The sequence below is a fragment of the Apteryx mantelli genome, chromosome 21 (assembly GCF_036417845.1).
Source record: "Apteryx mantelli isolate bAptMan1 chromosome 21, bAptMan1.hap1, whole genome shotgun sequence".
In the NCBI taxonomy this organism is placed as follows: domain Eukaryota; kingdom Metazoa; phylum Chordata; class Aves; order Apterygiformes; family Apterygidae; genus Apteryx; species Apteryx mantelli.
Genome location: NC_089998.1, coordinates 2,411,820 through 2,435,901, shown reverse-complemented (window position 1 = coordinate 2,435,901; position 24,082 = coordinate 2,411,820). Strand labels below are relative to the sequence as shown.

The 24,082-nt window shown below is 38.4% G+C and overlaps 1 protein-coding gene across 4 annotated transcripts in view; it reads right to left on the bottom strand.

Moving 5' to 3' along the window:
- The window catches only part of TTLL11 (tubulin tyrosine ligase like 11), a 61,513-nt gene extending 39,716 nt beyond the window's left edge, over positions 1 to 21,797 (bottom strand). The window contains exons 1-6 of one of the 4 annotated variants that reach the window (XM_067309230.1): positions 21,486 to 21,797; positions 15,296 to 15,392; positions 12,815 to 12,948; positions 3,112 to 3,687; positions 1,544 to 1,639; positions 892 to 1,010 (exon numbers count right to left, since the gene is read on the bottom strand). In XM_067309230.1, the coding sequence (XP_067165331.1) occupies positions 892 to 1,010; positions 1,544 to 1,639; positions 3,112 to 3,687; positions 12,815 to 12,948; positions 15,296 to 15,392; positions 21,486 to 21,797 (1,334 nt within the window). Of the gene's footprint in view, positions 1 to 891; positions 1,011 to 1,543; positions 1,640 to 3,111; positions 3,688 to 12,814; positions 15,000 to 15,295; positions 15,393 to 16,017; positions 16,025 to 21,485 lie in introns of those variants that run through there. The other 3 variants (XM_067309233.1, XM_067309231.1, XM_067309232.1) reach the window with 3 other exon arrangements.
- Between the last annotated feature and the right edge of the window lie 2,285 nt (positions 21,798 to 24,082).

Genomic DNA, 24,082 nt, shown 5'->3' with positions numbered 1-24,082 from the left:
TCCAGAGAGAGGCATATCTGCATCAGCTCAAGAAAAAGTATTTGGAAGTAGAAAGGGTAAATCTTAGAAGAATGGGAGGGAGTTGTCCCATCTGAGTTCTTATATATCAGTACAGAAAAGTAAAGAATCGGTAAAGAATATCTCCACATGAAGTAACAAATACGATTATTGATCATCTTATGATGAGGATGTGCAGATACTCAGCAACAAGTTGCTCTGTAAACAACATTATCCTGAAAAAAAGCTGTATCACTGATGAATTCTTGGTGTGAAGAGCCAATGGTACTATGTTTATTATCACAGATATAAGGAAGTAATTTCTAAACACAATATTCACATTCTTCAATTTCAACAGGGTGATTCAAAGTACTTTGTGACTTTCACATCATTCACATTTGTGAATTAATACACAAATTTACATCTCATGACTGTTTTGAATAAAAACAGATGCCTCAAGGAAAAGTGTAAGTAAATAAACCTGAATTACTAAATTGTTTGCACCAGTTCTGAATCAAATTAAGTTATTTCAGGATAGTAAACTGATTGACTATCAGTTTGTGGACCTTTTCAATTCCTTGAGCTAGAGCACTTATACAGCTCCTTCCACACTTACGACATTCCCGTCAGGAAAGACACAGCACGTGAAGTGGTCAGGGCAGAGCTGGGAGAGGACCATACGGTGGTCTTCCCGCTACTAAACAGAAAGTTCAATGAATTGTTTTTTTCTTGTCCTTCCCTCAGTAGACCCACAAATCTGAGTATTCTTTTTGTACTGAGCCACCAATTAGCATTCTCCTGGGTGAACTAATATAATTGGAAAAAATTATTTCATTTCTACAATTATTATTCAGCACTGATGCAAAACAACCCAAAGAAAGTCAACACACTTACTGGATATCTTTTTTCTTTTGTTTCTGAGGGTCCACTAGACGAAGAGTATCTCTGATAACAGCTACTTTCACTTCTTCATCAACAGGGCTTGGGACATTTTCAAACACCCCAGGAGACAGCTTTAATTTATGAAGGAATACAATTATTCAGTGTAAAATTGATGATTATTTACTCTACATATTCTCAAATCTTATACATACCCTGTATGTTTTAAATACACAATGACAGATTACAGAATACTTCTTAAAGAATAAACAGATACTGTAACATTTTCAATATGATATTACATTGATTTTTGGCACATTTCTTTAGTAAATTAATTAAAAAAAAAAAAGATTGTTACCACTGTTACCATTTATATTATGTATACAAACATGAAAAAAATTATTACCACTCCTTAAATACAGTTAAGTCAACTGCAGGGGACAATGAATAAATGTACTTATGACAAAGATGATGGAGAGCTTTCAGAAGTCCAATAAGTCATATTTCAAGGGTATAAGATTAGCAAAGATTTCAAAGCAGAAAACTGTAGAGAACCTTGGAGGTTTTATATTAGCAGACAGCTTTCATCTTTCAAAAAAGGAAAGAGACCAGAAAACCAACCCTAAACAATTTCATTCCAATATTATTGTTAGTTGAAAGGTCTTACCTCTTGTTCATGTTCTATTCTCATGCTGGGGTTTGCATTTACTTCAAGTAACATGGGTTTCAAGTTTTTCATCAGGAGAATGTCAAATCCTAAAATCTGTGCATAACAAGCAATATGTTACTTTCATTCTACTCACAGTGTTATTTTAGAGAGCATAACTTTCTGCTACCATATGTTTCTTCTATCTGTGGGGCTGTTCTTCCATCCCAACTGAGGAAATGAAGAGTTCAACATTATTTGCACAGAAGTGCTTCCTCAAAAGAATGACATGCAAAAACCTGTTTCTACTCTATAACATCCACAAGGCATCTGTAAACCCCTTCAAAGGGCATAACATTATAACATAATACTAAAATAACAGGTATACCATGGGCACAGACAGATGATGTGCATAATTTGAACTAATCTTTAAAATGTTACCTTTCTGTGCAACACTGAAGAGATTTTGAGGAGACCACTAACATTGATGAAAACCCAGCACTTTCTTATAGATTAAGCCAACTTCTTTTTCAATTAAGTGCTGCTTGTGACCAGAATACAGATTTGTTGGTGTTTAGTAGCTGAATTGCTATGGAAAGGGGAATATGCCTGAGATGCATGTATCTGTTAGGCTTTTCATTTTAGATTTAGACACTAATTGGCAAATTGCTGCTTCAATAGTCATCCTAACTTTAATGGCAGGCTTTACCAAAATAATCATAGCCTGCAAGTGCTTTCCTGATGAGACCTGCCTAGAAGTCCAGTGAAGGTCACTTGTCATGTTGGACATTTCATAGAAATCACCTTAATTTCCTCCTCACTATTAAAAAAAAAAAAAAAAAGTCCCAGCAAAAATCCAACATGAAGAAAGGAAATTCGTTCTGATCTAATGGGTTTATCAGAGTACACAGAAGCCCCATAATATAAATGGGCCAGTTAGATACCACAATGTGACAGACCTTCTAACTGCTAGAACTACTTCTAACTGCTAGACCTTCTAACTGAGCTGATCCCTTCTGCTTGAAATAAAATGGTCATCCAAATGCCAGCATTTGGAAGGAAGAAACTTTTGAGGGAGAAAAGAGAAATAACTAAGAAATGTGATGTATTGCTGAATAATTACTGAAACCATTTGTCTTTAATACAAATGGCTACTTCCACAGTACCCTCATCTCTAAATACTTCATCTGTCAACATGGAATCTTGGCATCTGCAATAATTAGGCCTTAAAATTGCCATCATCATAGTTGCATTATGAAGCTGCAGCTTCATATTATTAACATCTAGAAGCTGGAGTGAATATTGCTACTAACGAGTGATACCCATTGAAAATTCTGTCTGTTTATGGCTAGTAGTAACATTGGTCAGGCGACAGTGATTTGTAAGCTAAAAGTTGGGCGTAGAGAACCTAAGCTGTGAGCTCACTCAGAGCACTGCCCAGTTTACATCTGCTAACCACTTTTCCACCTACTTCCTCCCAGTGATCAACAAAAAGATTTTAAAAAGAGCTTTTAGAAAAGGAATGAAACATCCATAAAATTAATCCATGCGTATAAATAATTGCATTCCCAGCAAAAATTCCAACCTACCTGGAAGCAAGTTGGCCCAGGCTTTCCTGCTGGTATGTCAGACTGATAGTAAACTTTTAGTTCTGGTGTCAGGGCAATAATTGTTTTAATCACCAGTGAAATTATATCTGACCACACCTTTTTGACATCAACTCCTTTGGAAGACAGTCTGCACAGAATGCTTGAAAAAGTCCTCTTGCTGCCAGTGTTTACATTGTCAGAATGGATGAAATTCCCACTATGAATATTTAATGAATAATTGGTTAAGTGCATAAAAACCTGGTGCAAGTTTTTGAGAGTGGGTTCTTGATAGGGCTCTGTACAAAATCTAGAAAGTCCATCTTTGGCTATATAAATCTCTAAGGGTTCTAAAGATTTCAGTAGGACATACAGACGAATATCAAATTTCAGTTTGTCAACGAGCAGTGGTTTGCAAATATATTCCTGGACCACAGCCGGCCTGCTCTGTAGGCCTCCTGTCAGTCTGATGTCACTAGGGTCTTTAATGAGGTAGATTCCATCCCCCTGGCAACCTCCATCAGGTTTTACGATAAAAGTGGGCTTCCAGGATGGATCCCTGTCTTTCATCATACGAATCTACAAGGAAAAGAAGAATTACACTGAAGGACACTAAAAAGCGGGGAAGACGGGTTGATACTAAGAAAACTAACAAATTGCATTCACAAGCAAAAATAATAAAAACAATATGATCACATCACTATAGTAGTAAACACCGTACGAAAAAGGTAGAATATAAACAGTGCCAACAAGCACAAAATCCAACAAAAAAAAGCATGAGTAGGGAGTTACCAGTGCCGATAAAAGTGTTTTCTATATAACAAGCCATTATATAAATGGTTCCAGGAGCTTATTTTTAATCTTACATAACAATTTACAGTATGAAATACTTGGTACTTCATGAGGTCCATTATATTACTCACTAATGTATATGAAATTGTAAGCTAAACTTTTGTGCTGTGTTTTGAACAACTACCAACAAAAGTAATCATTAACCTAAGGAAAGCAGCTTGATTATTGAGGTATAAAACAGAAACAATATTGGGAGAAGGAAAGATAAAATAAAATTTGACACAATCTCTTATCTCTTATGATTAATGCTGTGTACAGTAGCATTCGTCTTTTTTTTTTTTTAAAAAGATAAGCTTGTGCAGAAAAAAAAAATTGTGAATCTACTATTAGCTATCTTTTATAATCTCAAAACAGCTGCGGCATGATTGCTAGCTAGCTAAAGTCTCCCAAACTAAACCCCAAGTTTTGGTGTGCCCAGCCACGCCAGCATAACATAAGATCTTCTCCCAAAATTAAGATCAATGCTGCACCATTGAAAATGAATAACTCAAAATTATGTTCTGCCCTTTTCTTAATAAAGCTTTTGAAAAATAATATCCTCAGAGACATGCATCTGAAATTTCCTTCAAGAGCCTGCATCTTCCCACTAGCAGACATCTTCATATTAAAAATGAAAATCTGTTTAAAGCTCCAATGAGCTTCAATTGCTTTGTCTAAATGCACTTCCAAAAGAAGTTAGCACAGTTTCAGACAAACAAGGACCAAACTTTTCTGAAACAGCATTTCCAAGCCTAACTGAGAATCAAACTCAGATGCGGTGAGCATTTCAGAATCTCCATTTTTATTTTAAAAATGCATAATTGTCCCAATTGGAAATGGTCTTCAAAAAGTGAAGCAATATATTCAATGCAAGAAAAAAGTCTGAGTTTGCAAACAGTCAAACAATAGTTCCGAAATGAACAGGACAGGTTACACCACAGGCTCTTTCAGGCCTTTAATAACAGGTAGCACAGTTAGATGATTGAGACTGGTTTTACCTTCTTTAAAGTAGATTGCTTTTAAAAATACCTTTAAACCTTCTATTTCAAGATTTAAGGCTCCTTACTAAGAGACTAAGACATAATAATGAAAACAAATAATGAACTCTAGTCAGTTCAAACTGACTGGAAACCCTATAAAATGCACAAAGCACTGGTTTAGGATGGCCCCCTTCTCTAGGGACAGATTGCTAGATTAATATGATGTTCTAGGTTCACATGCTCTTGGACATTGGCAGCTGCATGAAGAAGTCCCTCCTTTGGACTCTCTTCTTCATGAATTGTAGGAAGACTCCACACCCACTAGTATGCCCCAAATATACACCAGGACTAGAGACATTCCCAGTTGCTTCGCTCACCCTCCTCCCCTATATCATAAGGTCCTTATCTTTTCAGCTTCACAACAAGGAAGTCAGGATACTTCAGTAGGATTAATGTTTTTCATTCAGTACCCCTTTTTAATAAACAGACCTCTAAGGTTGTATAGGAAAGTCTTGGTTCAGCCCTGGTAATACCCTTTTCCACCACCAAATGATTTTCACAACCAGATAACTAGTGTTATTTAAACTAGGGAATATTGAGTCATATACAGACATGAAGCAAATACCACAAATTTACACTAAACAAGGTATCAGTTTATGCCCCAGTTGCTAGCTAGAACCATTCTCCAAACCGAAGGTTATTCTAAATTATGTCAGAACTCCCATCAGGCCTGGCTTGCAATGACTACCTTTCTATCCAATGTGAAAAAAGAAAATTCTATCTTATCAGTGACTTTGATTTGTACTAAGAAGATCTGTTGATAATACATGACAATTAAAATGCTTTCTTTAGACATACTAAGTGTGAAGTCAGTTGGAAAGTTTGTTGAGAATTTGCTGGTATTTGGTACTGAATCAAAACCTTTGGAGGACTCTACAGTGCATTCCTTGCAGTGTATGCCTTGGCTGTCATTTTCTCAAGCTAGTGCAGATGTTCAGTTTGCGTGCAGGCGTTCACCGTCACTGTGCCAGTTCAGCATGAAACACAGTGAGCTCTAGGGGGTGAGCTGCCAAACAGCTAACACGAGTATCAGCCCGGGCATGATGCATTTCAATATACAAAAAAGCTTAGAAAAGTCACCACACAAAATACACATTACTTCTCTCATGGAGAAATGCTTCCGGTTTGTGGATTTCTTAAAGATTATGTCAAATGCTTTTAAGGCTGAAAAATTACATTAATGGAATGATCCCAGAAAACATTTTTTCCAAAGAGACACATTGACATTGAACTTACTATGTATGCAGCAAAGGGAGATGCCCCCACTACAAAGGAAATTAGCAGGCAGGAAATTCCGACACCTACCCACATTCTGTGAGCATGCAAATGAAAAACAGCAAGTCACAGAAATAGCAGGAAAAAGCCAACAAAAAAAAAGTTAGCAAACCAGTACTTTTTAGTATTGGCTTCATTCTATTGTTTGTAGTACCTTGCTATGAAAGATCGATGTTTATTAAAGTTAGCTTTAATACTTTGTAAGAGTGTTGCTGGAGGACTGAATGGCCTATTTCTGTACTGTTTACAGCGCCTTGAACCTTGATACTTGAGTAGCCAGTTCTCTCAGTGCTTTGTAGATATCCATGAATATAGTATAAACCATTATCCCCTCATCTTGAGTTTTTCAGTATTGAGCCTTAGATTCTTGGGGTGAATAAGGGAAATGGTTTACCTCAAATAGAAATGATGATAACAGCGACGGGGAAATATATCCCTGGTTTGTCAGAACCTAAATATCCTACAGAATTCCAGATGTGGCCTATTAGCTGAAACACAAAATAAAGTGTGTTATAGAGAGGTGTCTCCATCCTCACATAGAAAGTGGCAATAAAAAGGGGGGGAAAAAAGCTCTAAAGCTCAGATCTAGATCCAAATGCATCAAATTTAAAGGTACTTCAATCTGAAACTTTTGCTCAACCCCACTGTCATTTGTGCAGACTGACATCACCAACTTGATTTCTGTGGCATAAACAAGATTTGGTATTATAACAGAAGAGGAAACAGCCATTTATAGAAATATCTTTTCAGAAGCAGCAAGCATCTTTTGAGCTTTTGTTTTTAACATACTAAAGGGAGTTACACCTAGAAGTCCCGAAACAGGGCTTGGCCATTTTTCTTTCCTAAAGAATCAGTTACCTTATCTGTAAGAAAATTAGATAATCCCACTTGGAACAGACTGTGTTAATGGCTCGCAGATCCAAACAGAATTATTGCAATAAGGTTATTTTGGCCTTTGAACATGTTAAACTGAAACATTCATTTAGCAGAGAATGTTTGGAGGCTAATATCATTCTCGACTGGATATAGAGAGTCAGAATTAAACAGGGCATGACTAACTAACCACTGGATTCAAATCTGCACACTTAAAGACCACATATTTATATTCACTTAAAACTCTCCCTCCCCAAAAAATCAACATAATTAAGTAATTTTTTATATCAGATTAAAAAAGCAATTACACCATCTAAATTGCCTACATTACTCCTGCTCCCAAGAAATAAACTTAAACTTCACCAGCTTCAACACATTTTTTTCTACATGGACAAAAAAATCAGAAAGACAGTAACTAGGTCACTGTAAGGACCTGACAGTGATAGACTGTAGGTCATGAAACTCATACTAATACACAGGCATAGGAATCCCCAACATAGGATGCAACTAAAAAAAAATGCAGGATCCAGCCTGACAACTTTATCAGCTACTCATGAGATCCAGAAGAACATACTTTAAATACTTAATACTTTAAATCTCCTCTTTTCAAAATGGAGGGATGACACATTAATATATTGAAGTACCACAAATATTCTTAGTACAGACAATTCTTTTCTTGCATTCACACATTTCAAGACACTAGAACTACACTGCAGTGCCTGTTCTTTCAATTCAGCCAGCAATATGCTGAAAGAAGCTGGTGCCATCATTTCACACATAAGCCTGCCCTCTCTCTGGCAACAATCGGAAAGCGACTTTAAGACGCCTGAAGATACAAACTACCAAAGAAAAAACAATCAATTGCCACAATCAGCCCTGGCACTGCAGAATGAAGAAGAGTTGGAAGACAGGAAAAGGCTGACTACCACTAAGATAATCACGATTTTCAGACAAAACACTTTTCTGGGACTATGTTAGGCAACAGATACACACTATTTAGTGCTCCTTTGACATTTCCAAGGACTGAAAGTACTTTTGATTCCATTCTATCCAATTTTATTGAGAATCACATTACTAAAAGCCTTCCTATTAACTGCAGCTTGAATTCAAGTTTAATTATTTAGACTAGGATTTTTCTCATGGACAAGTAATCACACTAACGCAATGAAAGATCCTTCATCAAAAAAGGTCACTTGTAGGGACAAAACTACACAATGGAGACTAGGCTTACATAAACAGTATATGGATAAATAAGTCCACTGAGATCAATGGGCCTAGATGTGCAAATAAGGAAAGCAGGATTTTATCCCCCTGTATTTTTAATCACAAAAGAATAATCTTCCCCTTAAAGGATATTACAGTGCATACTAGAGGATTCTTTCTAGCTCACAATTTGTTAAAGTCAGCATCCCGGTAAGTATTTGATTAAACTTAAACACCCACTACTAAACATGCTGTACTACAACTCTAGTCATACATATAAAGTGCCAATCATGGTCTACTAGGGCAGAAAGTAATAAAGACTCTCTCCATTAAAAGAATAAGGACAATCTGCCTCCTCTTCCCCATTTCTACTGTTCATGCCTCAGGCTACTTTTGCTCTGCTACAGCAGCACTTTTTTGAAAAAGATAATGCTTTCTGGGGACTATTGTTGAAGATGCAATGGCAATCTGCTTTTGAAATACTGATTTTTAACAGTCATTGACTGTTGTTTCAGCTCAGAACAAGATATGTATTTACTACAGAGAGAGACCAGAAGAAAACAATGAACCAGTGTAAATGACACATGCTCCTAACCTGCTAGCTTCAAAGAATAAAGCAAGACATTTCTCTCTGTTACGTTTTTAACATCAGACAAGATGGTAATTCATTTTTCTGACCAGTGAAGACAGGAGAAGCATCTTATAAAAAGTCTGCCTAGAGAACAGATGACTCGCATTTCAATCCAGACTAACTGCAGAGAGATGCAACATGCTTCAGTTTGGAGTGTGTGTGGTTTTTTTTAATTACAAGACTTGTGACATTTAATGCAGTCATGGTTCCAGAAAATAGCACTGGGATACATGGCAAAATGACAAACTAACTCAACTGATTCAGTCATGGAAGCCATTCTAGGGAAAATGAGATCCCAAGACAAGATTATTTGCAACAAAGGTCTTAATTCAAAACCAGACAAGTTGATTTCATATACTGGCTTCCTATGTTATCAGTGAAGATCACGATGCCACACTTAACTCTTTCCATGATCCATTTAACTGGAAAGGACATCATTTTTCACCATACACAGCAAAGTCTCCTGAAACTGAGAGATTTCTGCACCATATACACACTTAGCCATTTGTCTTTCAAGGCTGGTATTTGAGTATGTTTCAAGATGTGCTTCAAAAGCATTCTGGATATTATTCAGGCCTTCTAGTCCATCAAAATTTACATATGCCAGACATAGGTAAGACCTGGTGGGGGAGGAGGGGAGAAGGATGGCAATCCAGAGTCAGTCTGTTTTCAGCAGATTGACTCTCTTCAAGAAAGCAGATGGGTTCTTGATCTTCAAGGAAATTTCCAGTCTTCTTCAAATTCTCCGCAATCCCTCAACTATATTCTTTCAAAATCCCATTATGAGAAGGCTTGTCCAGACTGAGCAAAATCAGTCATGCAGGAAAATAAGTTCATGTGAAATGAGCTATTTCTGTGTAATTAGTTTGACAGAAGCAAATTATCTTTAAAAACACATTAACTATTTACAGTCAACAGTGAGGGAGAATATAATGTCTAATGGAATGTAAATCTGGTCCAATTGCAGGCTTATCTTTCATGAGTAAAACACCGGTTGAATGAAAATGTTTATCTGAAAAAAACATATAAAATGGGCTATAAGATTTGACAGCACACAGGCCAGAATATTTAAGCCTATATGTCTAAGAGGTATCCAATAGCTGAAAACCTCATTAAACCACCAAAAATATGCTGTGCTGGAAATTAGACTTCCTGAATTAGATTCTTATTAAAAATTAATCACACTAGGCCTATTCATCATCCTCACAGACAGCACACAGGAGGCAACATGAGAGCAACCAAGGTCCTACTTTGAATCCCAAGCTGATTACTTTTTAGAAACTAGTTTCCCATTAGAAACAAGTTCTTATCAGTGCTGAGATTCCAACAGATTCTTTTCCAACAGTTAGTGAAGTAGTAACCACCATAGCCTCTGATAAATTTGTTCATCTGTAACTCATCTTCTGATACGGTGACATGCTAGTAGACAATGTTTTATGAGGTAAAAATAAGTAAATATTAAAAATAGCTAAATACATATTTACTGAGTAAAACTTTAAAACCATTGTTAAAAATACGTATCACCATTTCAGTTTAATATGAATGCTGCTAAGGGAACTATCATTTTGCTGGTATTTCCCAACATGAACCCCATCTACAGCAAACTTAAGAAGGCAGCTCTCTCATTGATTACTGGCTTTTAAAGCACACAAGATTAATATTACATTGGCTGTACTGTTTTCCACCTGGGGTTGTGTATGCAGTAAAGTGGGAACAGGAAAAACCTGATGGCATTCAATTAGGTTATTTCTACATATGTTCGATAAAAGTTCATTAGCTTCACTATATAACTGAGGCATAGTAAGAATATTTGAGATAAGTTGTTTTGATATGTTGTAGTGCCTCAGCAGGAGGTAGCAAGATTGAAATTCTCAATGAATGTCTTCTTTCAGTAGTCATTTCTAATACAGGCAAAATCTCATAGGCATTAATTTCTCAGTCCAGTCCTTTCAGACAAAATTCTGTACTATAAACAGCACCAAAATATCTTCTCCCGTCTAACTTATACCTATGCTGCAACAGAAGTTGTGACATTTGGTAATTAACTTTACTATAACGGGCTTTAATAACAATAATATTGAAGCCACAGCAACACAGGTTTCTGCATGACTTGTCTACTTAGTCGCTGAAGCCCATGACAATATAGCCTCACTTTTAGAAGTACCTGAGATGGCTAACTCATCTTTTGCTCATGTAAATGTCCATATGGCAATCACACATTCAAGCTTATGCCAGTTCCTATAAGGGTATATCTAAAATGCAGGCACCACCCATGCTGTATAGAACCCGTTTGTGAATAAACTGAAAATTCAGTCTTTGAGAGATGACATTTTCAGCAGCATAAGGGTCCCTCAGTTGTAAAGTGAACAAACAAAAGAAAATATACATGCACACATAAACAACAAAAAAGACTGGAAAGCTCCTACTGAGAGATCGGAAAACTACAGGTGAAAAGGGTTCTGAATCATTTAGGGTTCACAATGGATTTGGGATTTTTTGTTTTGTGTTTTTTCTTGTTTTGGAGGGGTTACATTACAAACTTCTGTTAAGTAGAACATAAACTTTTACAACATAAAATATAGTGTTTGATAACAAGAACTGTGCTTTTCTCAAACACAGATGGAAGAACATATGCAAAGGAAATTCTGAGGAATGTGTTACTGGACATCTGTTATTCTTGGAACAAAAACCAAATCCTCTTCACTAACAGTTCATCCAGAGAAAAGTATTTATTTATTTACAGTGCCACCTGCTGACAGCATGCGGGTACTGTACATTTAGCCTGACTGCAGATCACATTCCTATGGGCTGCTCAGTTTAATCAGTGCCTTGTAACTGAGACAAGAATGATTCCCAAAAGAATCATAGCTAAAACCCCAGTGCATCATTTTGAAAGCTTACTTCCATGTTATTTTCACTTATCTGTCATTCCTAAATTGATTGTATAATTTAGACTTTTACAAATTGGTCTTCATTTAAAATAACAAACCTGAAATACTATTGGAATTGTGTTCATTTTTACTGTTACTGGCAGTGTCATGGCAGTGGCCCAGCACACCTGCAGAGTATATATTAAAAGATGATCATGGATTTAACTGGATTGTGGAAATGATAGTTATCTAAAAAGTAACATACAGTATAGAAGTCTAATAAAGTCCATACCTTTTCCTGCTCACTTTTCCAAGCAGAGGATACTGTAGAATACAAGAATGCACTGGGCGAGTCAGACAGGGTTAAAACAAACACATACAATATTTAAAAAATATTTGCAATAACAGAACTGAACACCAACACACAGTATTTTTTTTTTCCAAAAAGCTGAAAAAGAATGGCATGTTATTACATTCTGAATATTTAAACAAAGTAACAATCTGACAAGACATTCAAACAATTACTCAGAAAGATGTGCATATATTTAAAACAACACACAACAAAATACTGTTTTGAAGGATTCAGATAAAACAGGCAGGATGGACTAACAAGACTTTGGTGGTAATGAACCTGAGGAGACAACACGTTCCACAAACTACAGTATTAGAACTTCCCAATACTCAGTCCTCTTAAACTCAGTAGAGTATGTAGGGAAAGGATTTAGGTTTCTACTGTGTTTAATTTTCAAACATCTCTTCTGGTATTGCAGAGAAGCTTAATTCTTTTAAATTTATTCTAGAACATAACAAACAAAAGCAGTTCATCCAGACTATGTCTGATCTCAGGCAAATGCAAAACAATGTCATCCACAGCACCTATGTAAGTGTGATTTTTAATAATCTGGTAGAAATGAAGAAATTAAAGAATGACATGGCCACAATATGCAAAAAGTTGTATTATTCTGAGAGTAAGAGTAATCTACCTCTTTCTCAAAGAAGGAAGATTCGTCTGGCAGAATCCAGGATCGAGGGTAGAAGTTATATTCAAGAGGAAATAGATATTGCATTGTTCGCACTGCCCGACTCAGTGTAATTTTACGTACCATCTCTGTCATGCCTAAGCAAAATAATAGATATTATTTAAAGGCGATGAAGAACCGTCACTGAAGTCTCATTGTAAAAATAAATTGTTAAATCATTACTCACCATATAGGCAGGCACTCTTGCCAGTGCTTTCAGTATAGCTGAAACACTTTAACTAGTCTGACAAAAAATTTGTGGCACTCCCTTGACATATTTCATAATGTATGTATTACTGTACCATATGAGAAGAGCTTTAAATTAGTTGTCCAAAACAGAGCTCAGAATAATAAAGGGTAATACTTTAGTCTAATAGTAATTACTGACTTTGCTGTAGTCCACAACTAATGCCTTGGCTTGATAACATTCCAGGAATAGGAAACAATTCCATTTAAATATAAGAAACCATTTTGCATTCATTTAAGCAATTATGTCAGACAGAATAAGTTTTGTGAGCAATAGAACTTAGGAAGCCTGCTTTCCTGTAGCTTTGAATCTGAAGTTTGGTTCTTTCCAAGGTTAGGGCATTCACAGAGTTACTCTCTTGTGTTGATTTATATGCTGTCAAACTTACAGCTTAGTTCGTGCTGCAGCTTCTTTCTCAGTGAGAACAACCGTGGGCTTTCTTTACTACCTTGTCAGCAAATTTCTACCTCTGTCAAGTGCAGTTGATTTTGGCCAGTGGGTTCCAGAGCTTCACGGATGAGAGAGAAAGCAACAGGGAACATGCAGACAACAAAACCTGCCAGTCTTATTTTCCTTGGAAATGTGACTAAAAAGCTACCTTTATGGAAAAGTCTTTCTGAGGACCAATCCTTTCAAGATTTTTTGAATACCTCACAAGTAAATAACAGAAGTATCAAGACCTCTTTTCAGGAGAAAGAATTTGGCAAAACCCAGCATCAGGTTAGAGCAACATTCCTGGAATGAATGTTTAGTTCTGAAGGACTCTTCACTCTCTGTTTTCCTTGATGACTAGGCACTCTGCTTGCTTACCACACAGAAGCCAGAACACAGAGAGGTAACATTCAAGCAACACTATGCGATTTAAGCCACCAGAAGACTATACTATTTGATATTTGAATGTGACCTGCCCATAGACAGGAGAAAGTCAGGGCAAACAGAGCATAAAGTTTGATATCTGAGGTTTCTTATTCTCACAGCATACTAACAGCAGCAATAAATCTGAAGCAAAGGGCTTAGACAAGTCAATACATAAGCTCTTAGCTCTTGTTTAGAGAGATCTCAACTGGGATTAAATGAGAAATAAGGGAGCTTAAAAAAGTAGAATAGTCATCATAAGATGAGGGCTGACATGAACTCTTCAATATTAAAAAATCCACTTGAGGAACTCTGCTTCTCCCTGAAATAGGCCAGAGTTCAAAACAAAACAGATTTTTTCCACTATGAAACAAAACTAATTCAAATGTTTAACACTGTTATTGATGTTAAATAACACACAATAATTGCATACTTACTTCTCTTAAATCATATCCTTAAACTCATTTTTTTTCTAAATTCATATCTGGATATACAAAGTATTCCTTTCCTCAAAAACCCTTTCTGTCCAAAACAAATGTCAATCCACAGAGTTCAAGATAACCATTCTGATATTTATACCACATATTAGGAGATTTTTAGTTATCACTGTTTCAAAAAGTATGTTCAATAAACAGAACAGACTTGAGAATCTTTTTTAGTATGTGACTAACCAAAAATCATGAATATGACCTCATCGTGCAATATCTAGAAGGAGAGAATGGAAATGTTGCCTTTTACTTTTATGGGGCTGGGCTTTAATTCGTCATATAATCTAACTCTAATCTCATACATACTTGTAATGTTGAGAGGCTTACTCTACAATCCAAAAAGGATGAATGCCAAATTCAAATACATTATTTTCTCTTCATATCACCCTCAGTCTATTTAGATTTATTTTATCAAAATCTGAAGATGAGGAATCCACTGGACTTCAAACAAATTCCATCTGTTATTATGCTTCTAATAATTTAAATATTGGATAACCCATAGAGAACTAACAACAGGAAGTCCAAAAGATGATCTAGTAGAAGAAGGACCAAGACCAACCTAAGGTTAAGGAGAAAAAAAACACCAAAATAACAGATAAGCCTATTTGTCTTGGAGTTTCTTACAAGACCCTCTCACCTCCATACAAGTTAAAAAGACTCACGCTCATGATAATCAGCTCTATCCCCACCCCCCTCCCAAATTCCCCCCTAAGCAAAAATCACCTACCAAAAATGATAACACCCTAAAAATACTACTAGCTGGGTAGGCAGGTGAGAAAACAGTAAAACACAAAAACAGTTAAAATTATCGTGTTTTTAAAGCATTTGTTTAAGTCAGAAACAGAAGTAAGGTACCTGGAAACTTGTTGACTTGACCTGAGAATATATCATTATCATGAAATGATACCCCATGCCAATAGATGTCACATGGCAAGCGTCTGCCAAATGGAAACTGCAAAAGAGATATGAGAAGTTTTGAAACAAAATGGCAATATCTGTTCATTACTTAGTTTTCTAAAATATAAAGTATAAATCATTCAAAGAACAGCATTCTGACTGTCAAAACAAAACACGGTCTATATTTTGGTTGCAAAACTGAGAATACTTTTTTTAGTTCAAGTTTCTAAAATTCAAGAAGGGACATAACTGCAAAGCACTGTCTGAGCAAGCCAGATTACACGGGTGTCCAAGCTGCAATAAATTTAAAATAGATATTCAAAGAAAGATATTTAAGTGAAGTAACTATATTTATCTAATCATTTGTGGAGTGTATATATTTTACCTATTAAGGACTAGGGTGATTATTCCAACGATATTAAACAGTCTAACAACTTAAGAGCTTCTTTTCCCATTCACACAAGATTTAACCATAAATTTCCAATGGTAACTGGAGCACATTATCATACGGGATACATTCACAACAATCTATTATATTATCAGATTACACCTTTTTCAAACAATATGCCATAATTAGAACTACAGCATGTTCAGGATCCAGTTCTATTAAATATCCATAATCTTCAACACCCCATGACTTCAAAATAGTTAACGTATTTAAAGAAACACTGCAAGTGTACCTTAATAATCACGGTATGTTGCAGAAACTACTCGTTCCTTACCCCAAATGTAATTTTTCTTCCTTTAGAGTATTTCTTTAAGCACTGGATTCCTTTTCAGTACGAGAGAAAAAAGAACTTCATAAAGCTTTTGAGTGAATTACTTCCTTTATTTGCTACTTTAATTAAAATTTCAGTTTATTCACTAAACAGCTTTGAAAATTAAATTTAAAATGCTAATTTAGTGATGCATCCTTTCTCCATTTCCTTACTCATAGGGGTGAAATACACAATATAACAGAGCTAGAGGATTCTTTGCTTATTTCATTATTATTCAGTCTGCAAAAAACTGGTTTTGCACATGCGAAAATTAATTCTGGTAGGCTCTGAAAGACAATCAGGGGCCTTAACCTCTTTCCACAGGTATATGCAGAATACAGATTCAGTATTAGGCCTCAGACTGCCCTTCCCACTAAAACCCGAACAATTTATTTATTTATTAAATGAAATTGAAAGGAAAGGAATGAAATTTGCATTTATATAACATCTTTCATCTACAGAGAATATCAAAGCATTTTACGAACACTGCACAGAAATCATTTCACAACGGATGAAGTGTAAGCACCTCCGCACTGGAAAACTGAAGCCATTTTACACCAGAATCCACGATTCAGAGAGCACAGCAGCCTCTCTGCTTCTGACAAATCGAGATTATTTGGATTTATCTAACGATGGGACCAAACTAATCTCCTGAATGAGCTGGGAAGGATTCTTTATTGTCTGCATCATATTTTAACACAAGAACAGTGTTTAGAAAAAAAGCAAACAAGTTGGACTATTTGTCTCTCTCTGGCAGTGCTGGGCAGATATAAATTCATCTTAAATCTGGTAAAACAGGCTTTTCTGCCATCTCCCCAGCTTCTGGTGCAGGGGACTATCTAAAAAGAAAGGTGGATGACTGAAGCAGTCCTGGATTCTCCGAGTATCTTCCATCTAAACCTGTCAGCTCGGAGTCAGCTGGAGCAGCCTTGGATCTGCTCCGACGTCCAAGCCAAGGTGCTCGCAGCCAGAGGGTTTGTGGACTCCCAGCTGCAGGCGTGGGCAGGTCACAACGGTGACTGAAGCCATCTGTGCCCCTTCCTGTCCCACCCTGTGCTCATAAAAATGCAAACAACTTTCAGATTGCAATCACTTCACTAACTCTTCAAGGTATTTATTTTAAATCTTTTTTATTTGGACGTGGAGGGCATTCATCAGAACAAAAAACAGGAGGCCACAAAGTGAATACATTTGTTTTCACAACTCTGACACAATTAATAATCAATCATAGTCAAATTCATCTGACAGGTCATTTCTACCTTTTGATTGGAAGCCAATAATTTAAACGCTGTCTCATGGTCACATCAGTCTGTTCCATGATGTTTAAAGACAAGTTAAATAACTTTTGGCTTCTAGTCACCTTTTCCTATCATGAAATTTCGAACTATTTCTATGCTTCTGTGCATCTACTGAACAGTGAGACAAATGAAACACTTAATGCTGGGATATTTGATGTCTGAGATATCTGCTTCCTCCATTTTCCTGGTAATTGAAAGCCAGCTGAAGAAATAATTTATTAAGTGATGAATAAACTCAGGATGCAAGCTCAATTTGTGCCCATTATCTCATTTGGCATATCATGTTCATTTAAAGAATCTGACACATTCAATCAGATAGTCCAGTCTAATGATGTTAATAATTGCTCCAACGGCATGCACGTTAAAATTCTGCAATGCCTTTTAAAAGGTCCATCCCTGTACATTAACCAAGATAGGGCTATCATAGTTGATAATTAAATTTACTCAAGATTTCCATAGAAAAATGATATTGTTTTCAGCTATCTGTTGCATGAACACCTGAAAAGTGTTATGATACAAGGGAAGAAAGTAGAAAATTACCCATAAAACATCAGGATTTAAATATATACATTTCATTAATACTTCTAAGCTTTTTCCTCATTATTTCTGCAGATCCTACCAGAAACAATACGTGTGTTCCCTCTGCTGGTTCTGCTGTAACAGTAATACTATTTCCAAAGCTGTTTGGCCACCAAGGATAATTGTTTGAACAAATACTCTGGCGCTACTTTTCTAAACAATTGAAGGGGAGCGCTATCAAATTAAACTGATATTTTGAATTGCCATGCACTTTATGCAGTTATTTATGTCAGCCCTGAGCAGGTCTGAACGGCTATTCATTTTGCCCTGCAGCATTTATTCCAGGCAACAAAGAACTGTGTATATTGTTTATTGATGAAGTTTCAGATATCAGCAACGCTGCTGTTCATTAAATTGGTTAAACCTGCCAGCTACTTAAGCATAAGGTCATTATCTCATAAAGAAATGCCTTTGATCCCAAAGGGATTCTAAAGTGCTTTAAAAGCTAGGTATATAGGAATCATTTCAACACAAGTTGTCTCTTAGATGAAACATGGCAACTTATGCACAGCAGAAGTATGCAACACTTCATCTCGAGGGTGAACGTTAAAGTTAATGAAACTGCAGGGCCAAGAACGAAAGGACTGAACTTGGAACAGAACACTCTGTAATTCAAATCTGGACCACTGCTATACTTAAAAGCACTCTTCTGATGTGGCTACAGGAGTACGTGAGACTGTCAGTGATAACAAATGTTAGTTACACCAGCAAAATTGAACTGGTGCCAAACCAGTAGAGTTGGATGGATATTTATGGATTTTTGCAGAGGCAGAGGTTAAATCAAATCTATACTGTTATTTAAAAATGCCAATTAAAAAGCAAAAAAAGAACAAGTTCCTTCTCTCCCCAGGCTTGCTTCAGTATATTAGAGGTTTTCTAATGGTGTCACATAGCTACAGCTATTGCTCTGTAATATACTGTGTTTTCAGCTGTCCAAATACCAATTTCCCCAAGATTTCCCGTGTGGTATCTCATTATCTAGGTTGATTTCTTGCATGCAAGTGAGAAACAGAATTTTGTGAAAACAAGACTTGAATATCGCCAGTTGAAAAGTACTCTTGCCATTATCTGTCTCACAGCAAAAAAGTTTTAAAACTTACGGAATAGCTCAGATATAAATTGGGAATTCACCCACATGCAGGAACCGGCAATTTTACCTCTTCCTTCCGCATGTGAGCGTATGAATCTTTTCCATTCTAGCTGTTCAATAAAGAACACAATTGGGATATTGCAAAATGCTATCTGTGTTACCTGAAAATAAAACAAAGAAACCCTAAATATTGGTCTACTTTAAAATTGCAAACGTGGCATTGACATGATATTAACTGGTATTAGATAAACTCTGCTACAACACAGCATTTATTAGGGAATTTCCTACATTACAGCTAATTGCCACTGAGATACTGACAGAGCTGTTTGAGCATCAGCCCTGATGTGGCTATTTTCATCAATGTTACTTAAATTGAAACATTATTATAACTAAGACTCTATGTCTGTGATACATTAAACCTTGTTGCAGGTTTTGGGGGTACCACTCCCTTCTGACCATTTTTTCCCACCAGTTTTAGTGGAGACCAAAGGTTTGAATATGTTGAAGTTTCTATCAAAAAAACAAAACAAAGAGCACTACTAACTCCTTTGCTTACACCATCACATGTACAACAGCCTCCAAATGAGAATTTCCTTCCTCCAGGCCTCACTGTTACTTAGAGGTCAGAATATCTGAGAGCATTTTAGAAAAATGTCATCCAAATAAGGGTTTGGGATCTTAAGTGTCTAGTAATTCTGATTTCTAAACTGATTTGAAACATATACATTGATAGGAGAAAACACCTTCTTGACCAAAAAAAAAAAAAAAAAAAAAGTCACATGCACATGTATTTCCCTCTTTATTATAAGAAGCTGAAAATTTCACAGAAACATTACAGTGACTTTACAAGGAATGAATTATTAGCTGTTTAGATAGTGCAGTCAAATGTCTCAAAATTCAATATTTGGTCTCTTCTTTATTGAAAAGAGTACAAAGAGGCCAGAAGGGAAAGCAACAGACTAAATGAAAAATATTGACTGAATTAACGGATGGAGGAGAAAGGATATTAAGGGAGACACCAAACAAATAAAGATTAAGTAAAGCCAAAAGCAATTGCTATTGTTGGATACAGAGAAGGAAAGAGAATGCTGATAATACAGTGCAGATAATCAAGAAGATAACAAGAGCAGGTGAAACAAGTCAATTCGTAGGACAGAATACAGAGTGCAGAGAATCCAGGCGATCAAATATACCCAGCAGTCAAAACTCAGGAAATAGAAAAGACAAAATCAACCAGCAAATATGTCTCATTACCAATAAAATCTGCAAGGCTAACTTAAATCAGTAATTCAGAAGCACTTACTAAAATAGTATCCAGGTACTTTGAATATGAAACTTTGCCACAAGAACAGAGAAATTAAATGTAAGGTCACCCTTGTTCAGTTTGTCACTGACTAAAAGACTGAAGCAAAACTGCTGACAGACACTCAGTGGGTGCGTTTAGGGATAAGAGAGGTAAGTATATCATGTTTTAATTTCACACCTGTAGTGCTTTGTTACTATTTTGCAGTAAAAGAAGGATTTGAGAGCTGGAGCTTTTGTGTAATGAGATTTTGAAACTCTCCCACTGGATTTAAATAACAAAAATATTGAAATAACATCTTATAAAGATAGAGAACGAGAAAGCAATAAACTCTTCATGCACATATGTCTTTGTGGTATTAAGCACTTTGGACATCATGGACAAACACAAGTATATCCTCCAGAAAATAATTCTGTAGGTCTTAATTGTCAGGTTAAAACAATACAGAATACATTGTATACCTCAAATCTGTACAAATATCTCATCCAATATCACATACCCATACTTGGAAGGAATAAAGGTGAAAGGGAAGAAAAGCTGCAAATGGACATGACATTCCAAACATTTCTACATAGGGGAGAGATTTCTTTCTTGCCCCTTCCAGTGATGAGTTTAAGCTTTGAAGCATAAGATCTATTTACTCCTATTTTGGCTTGCATAACTGCTGATGGCACTATCAGTCATAAATCAAATCAGCCTCACATCTTGATACCTAATTATAAATAACTAAAATGGCGAAATGCCAGAAGACACCAACTGGAATGAACCACCACCAGCTAGAGGAGTTCGCTTTTGCACTGGATCAGGGACATAGCAGGGGAAGAGAAGGGGCAAACGCTTTGCAAGAGGCAGACACCGCACCAGAGTGAGAAGAGACGGGGGAGAGTTTTCCCAGGGCAGCGCGGCAGAGCAGCGGGGGCTGCGATCTGGCAGGGGCTGCGGTGGGGAGGACCAGGGGCTCCTCCAGGCCGGGCTGGCGTCCTGCGGGGAGCCCAGGAGGGCGGCAGGACTGCGGGGAAGGCCCTAGGCAGAGCTCCGGCACCCTCCGAGGGCGCCGGGGAAGGGGGCCCAGGGCGGCAGGGGGGGCCCCGGGCGGCAGCGGGGGGGCCCGGGCCCTCACCTCCTTCCAGCGGAGCTGCCGCAGGCTGATCTTCAGCGCCTCCAGCGACGTCTTGGCCTTGGAGCTGTCCACGGTGACGCGGGGCCGCCGGGCCCGGCCCCCCGGCTCGCCTCCGCGCCGGCCCGGGGCCCGCCTGCCCCCGCCCCGCGCCCCGCGCCCCGCCGGGCCCTGCGGGCCGGGCCCGCGGTGCCTCGCCTCGCGGGCAGCGGCGGCGGGCGGGCGCTCCTCGGCGGGGAGGGCGGGGGACCCCGGGGGCTCGGCCGCCTCCGGGGCCGGGGAGCAGCTCCGGGGCAGCGCCCCGGCCGGCTCCATCACCGGGGGTGGGGGCGCGGGCTCGGCCCGGGCCGCCCAGCCGCAGGCGCCGCCGCCGCCGCCGCCCCGCCGGTTGCCATGATAGCTCCGCGGCCCGCTTGGCAACGGCGGACGGGGCGCGCGAGGGGCCAAACGCCGCGAGAAGGCGAACCGCCTCCCTCCTCCCCGCGGGGCGCCGCGGCCGCGGGGGGCGGGCCTCGGCCCCGCTCGCGGCCACGTGATCGCGGCCGCGTCGGCCATCTTGGGAACGGGCAGGAAGCCACGGGCCCAGTCAGAGGACAGGCGCGGAGGCCATTTCGGAAGCGAGCGGCAGCGGCTCCGGCTGAGGCCGCGGCAGCCATCTTGGAAACGGGCGCCTGGCGTTGTCTGTTAGCTTCCACGCAGGCCCCGTCCCCTACCCCAGGGCACAGCCACGCTCCTGGGCCTCAGACTGACGATTCGTCTTAACTAGTGAATTCCCTCGCCCTTATCCGGCAACGACCAATTTGCTGGCCTGGAATTACGCCCGGCATATTATCTGATTGCTTTCTGTGCCTTCTCATACCATTATTTTTAATCAAAAGCCACCTAAGGGAATCCGCACCCCTGGGACTTCAAGCAAAGGAGTCCCTGTATCAGGCCTGCTTCTCTAAAAGACTGAAATACTGACTGAAACATTGACTCTGAAGGGCTCTTTGGTCCTAAATCGTCTCGTTTTTTTAAAAATTTCTTCCCAAATGCATAAACTTCAAACTGAACCTGTCCTTAATTTTATGCATATATGTACGTATGTACCTACGTACGTGTGTGTGTGTGTGTTATTTTGGAAAATAAGCTCCTAGACTTGGTTTTCTCGAATAACATAGGCGGTAGGTGGCGCTGCACTCCGTGAAATGCGTGTTTCTCTGCAGTATTTCAGATTTTATATAAAAAGCCTTTGGAAGGAAAAAAAAAAGGATAGGAATAATCAGGATTTGGGATGAAATAGCTGCCAGTAGAACTGTGTTCCTGATATGGAGAAGAGGCAGGACTGATGTGAGAAGGAATCATTTAAATGAGTGCAAAATTTAAATAAATGCCACAAGAAGGTGGGACTTCAGTAGACTAGGACTTGAAATGAAATGGTCATGGCAGGAAAATTAAGTTCCCAATTGATAAACTCCAAAGAGCAGAAGGAGATAAGAACTGGCTTTCATCATACTAGATCAGGTTTTAGGAACATCTGGATTAATACCTTGTTTTCATCTGACATGCTTCCTGGTATTTTACAGAAAGAAATGAGGTACGATGTGCCTGGCTAACAGCGATGCTGCACACGTTGGCCGTTTTCCACAAGCCCTCAGTAGTTTATCAAGGTGAAAGTTTAATCACCTGGCTTTTCTGTCTCCTTCTAAATACCACCAAAGGCACATCCAGGAGGAATCTTGCCCGAAGGTGTACATTAGGACCACCAAAAAGATGCTAATCTGGAGGCTGAAATCATCCCTCAGACTCAGCATTGGCCGTGCCAGTGCTCCAGACAGGTCAGCATGAACCTTTCCTGGGTCTCATTTACTAGTGCATTTACCTACCGCCTACCCAGTCTTTAGCCTTTCTACTGGGGGAGCCTGAAAAGGTGTCAGCTACAGCCAGCTCTGACGGGTGTAAAAATGACAGCTGTCTGCTAGTTGATATCTTATAACTGTCTCACCAAACAGCACCAGATGGGAGCAACTGTTAGTGTCTGCCAACTGGAGTGTGATTTAAAGTCGTGACCTGACTGTGACAGTCTCTTATTTTATTGCTCATCCCCCTGGATGAGCATTTTTTAACATATATTAAGAGATTCATCATCACCAATATCAGCAGTGCTGAAGGAAAGTCAGGGATATAGTTGAGAGGGGTCAAGGCATTAACAGGCTTTGGAGCATGGGAAATACCAAACAAAATGACTGCAAAGGAGAAATATTTTTATATCTAAATAGTAAATATGCATGTTTCTTACAGGCTAATAACATACTAGTTCTTTCTTTACCAGAGAGGCTGTAATACATCAGATACCTAGTTTGCCTTGTACTATAAGGATAAAGCCTCCATCTCTTGTTGAGATAAATAGGGATGGTCTGTAGCGTACAGCATGAAGTCAGCCTGTACATGGTATTCATGTATTGCAAGGTAGGGGAGTAAAGTATAGGTTGAGTAGTAATGAGGTAGCAAGGTAATGGCTGAAGGAGAGTGTATCCTGCTGAATTTTGCAGGTTGGATCTAGTGGCAGGAGAGAAAAAATACAAAACTTTAGATTGTCTGTCCTCTGTGAGAAGAAAAAT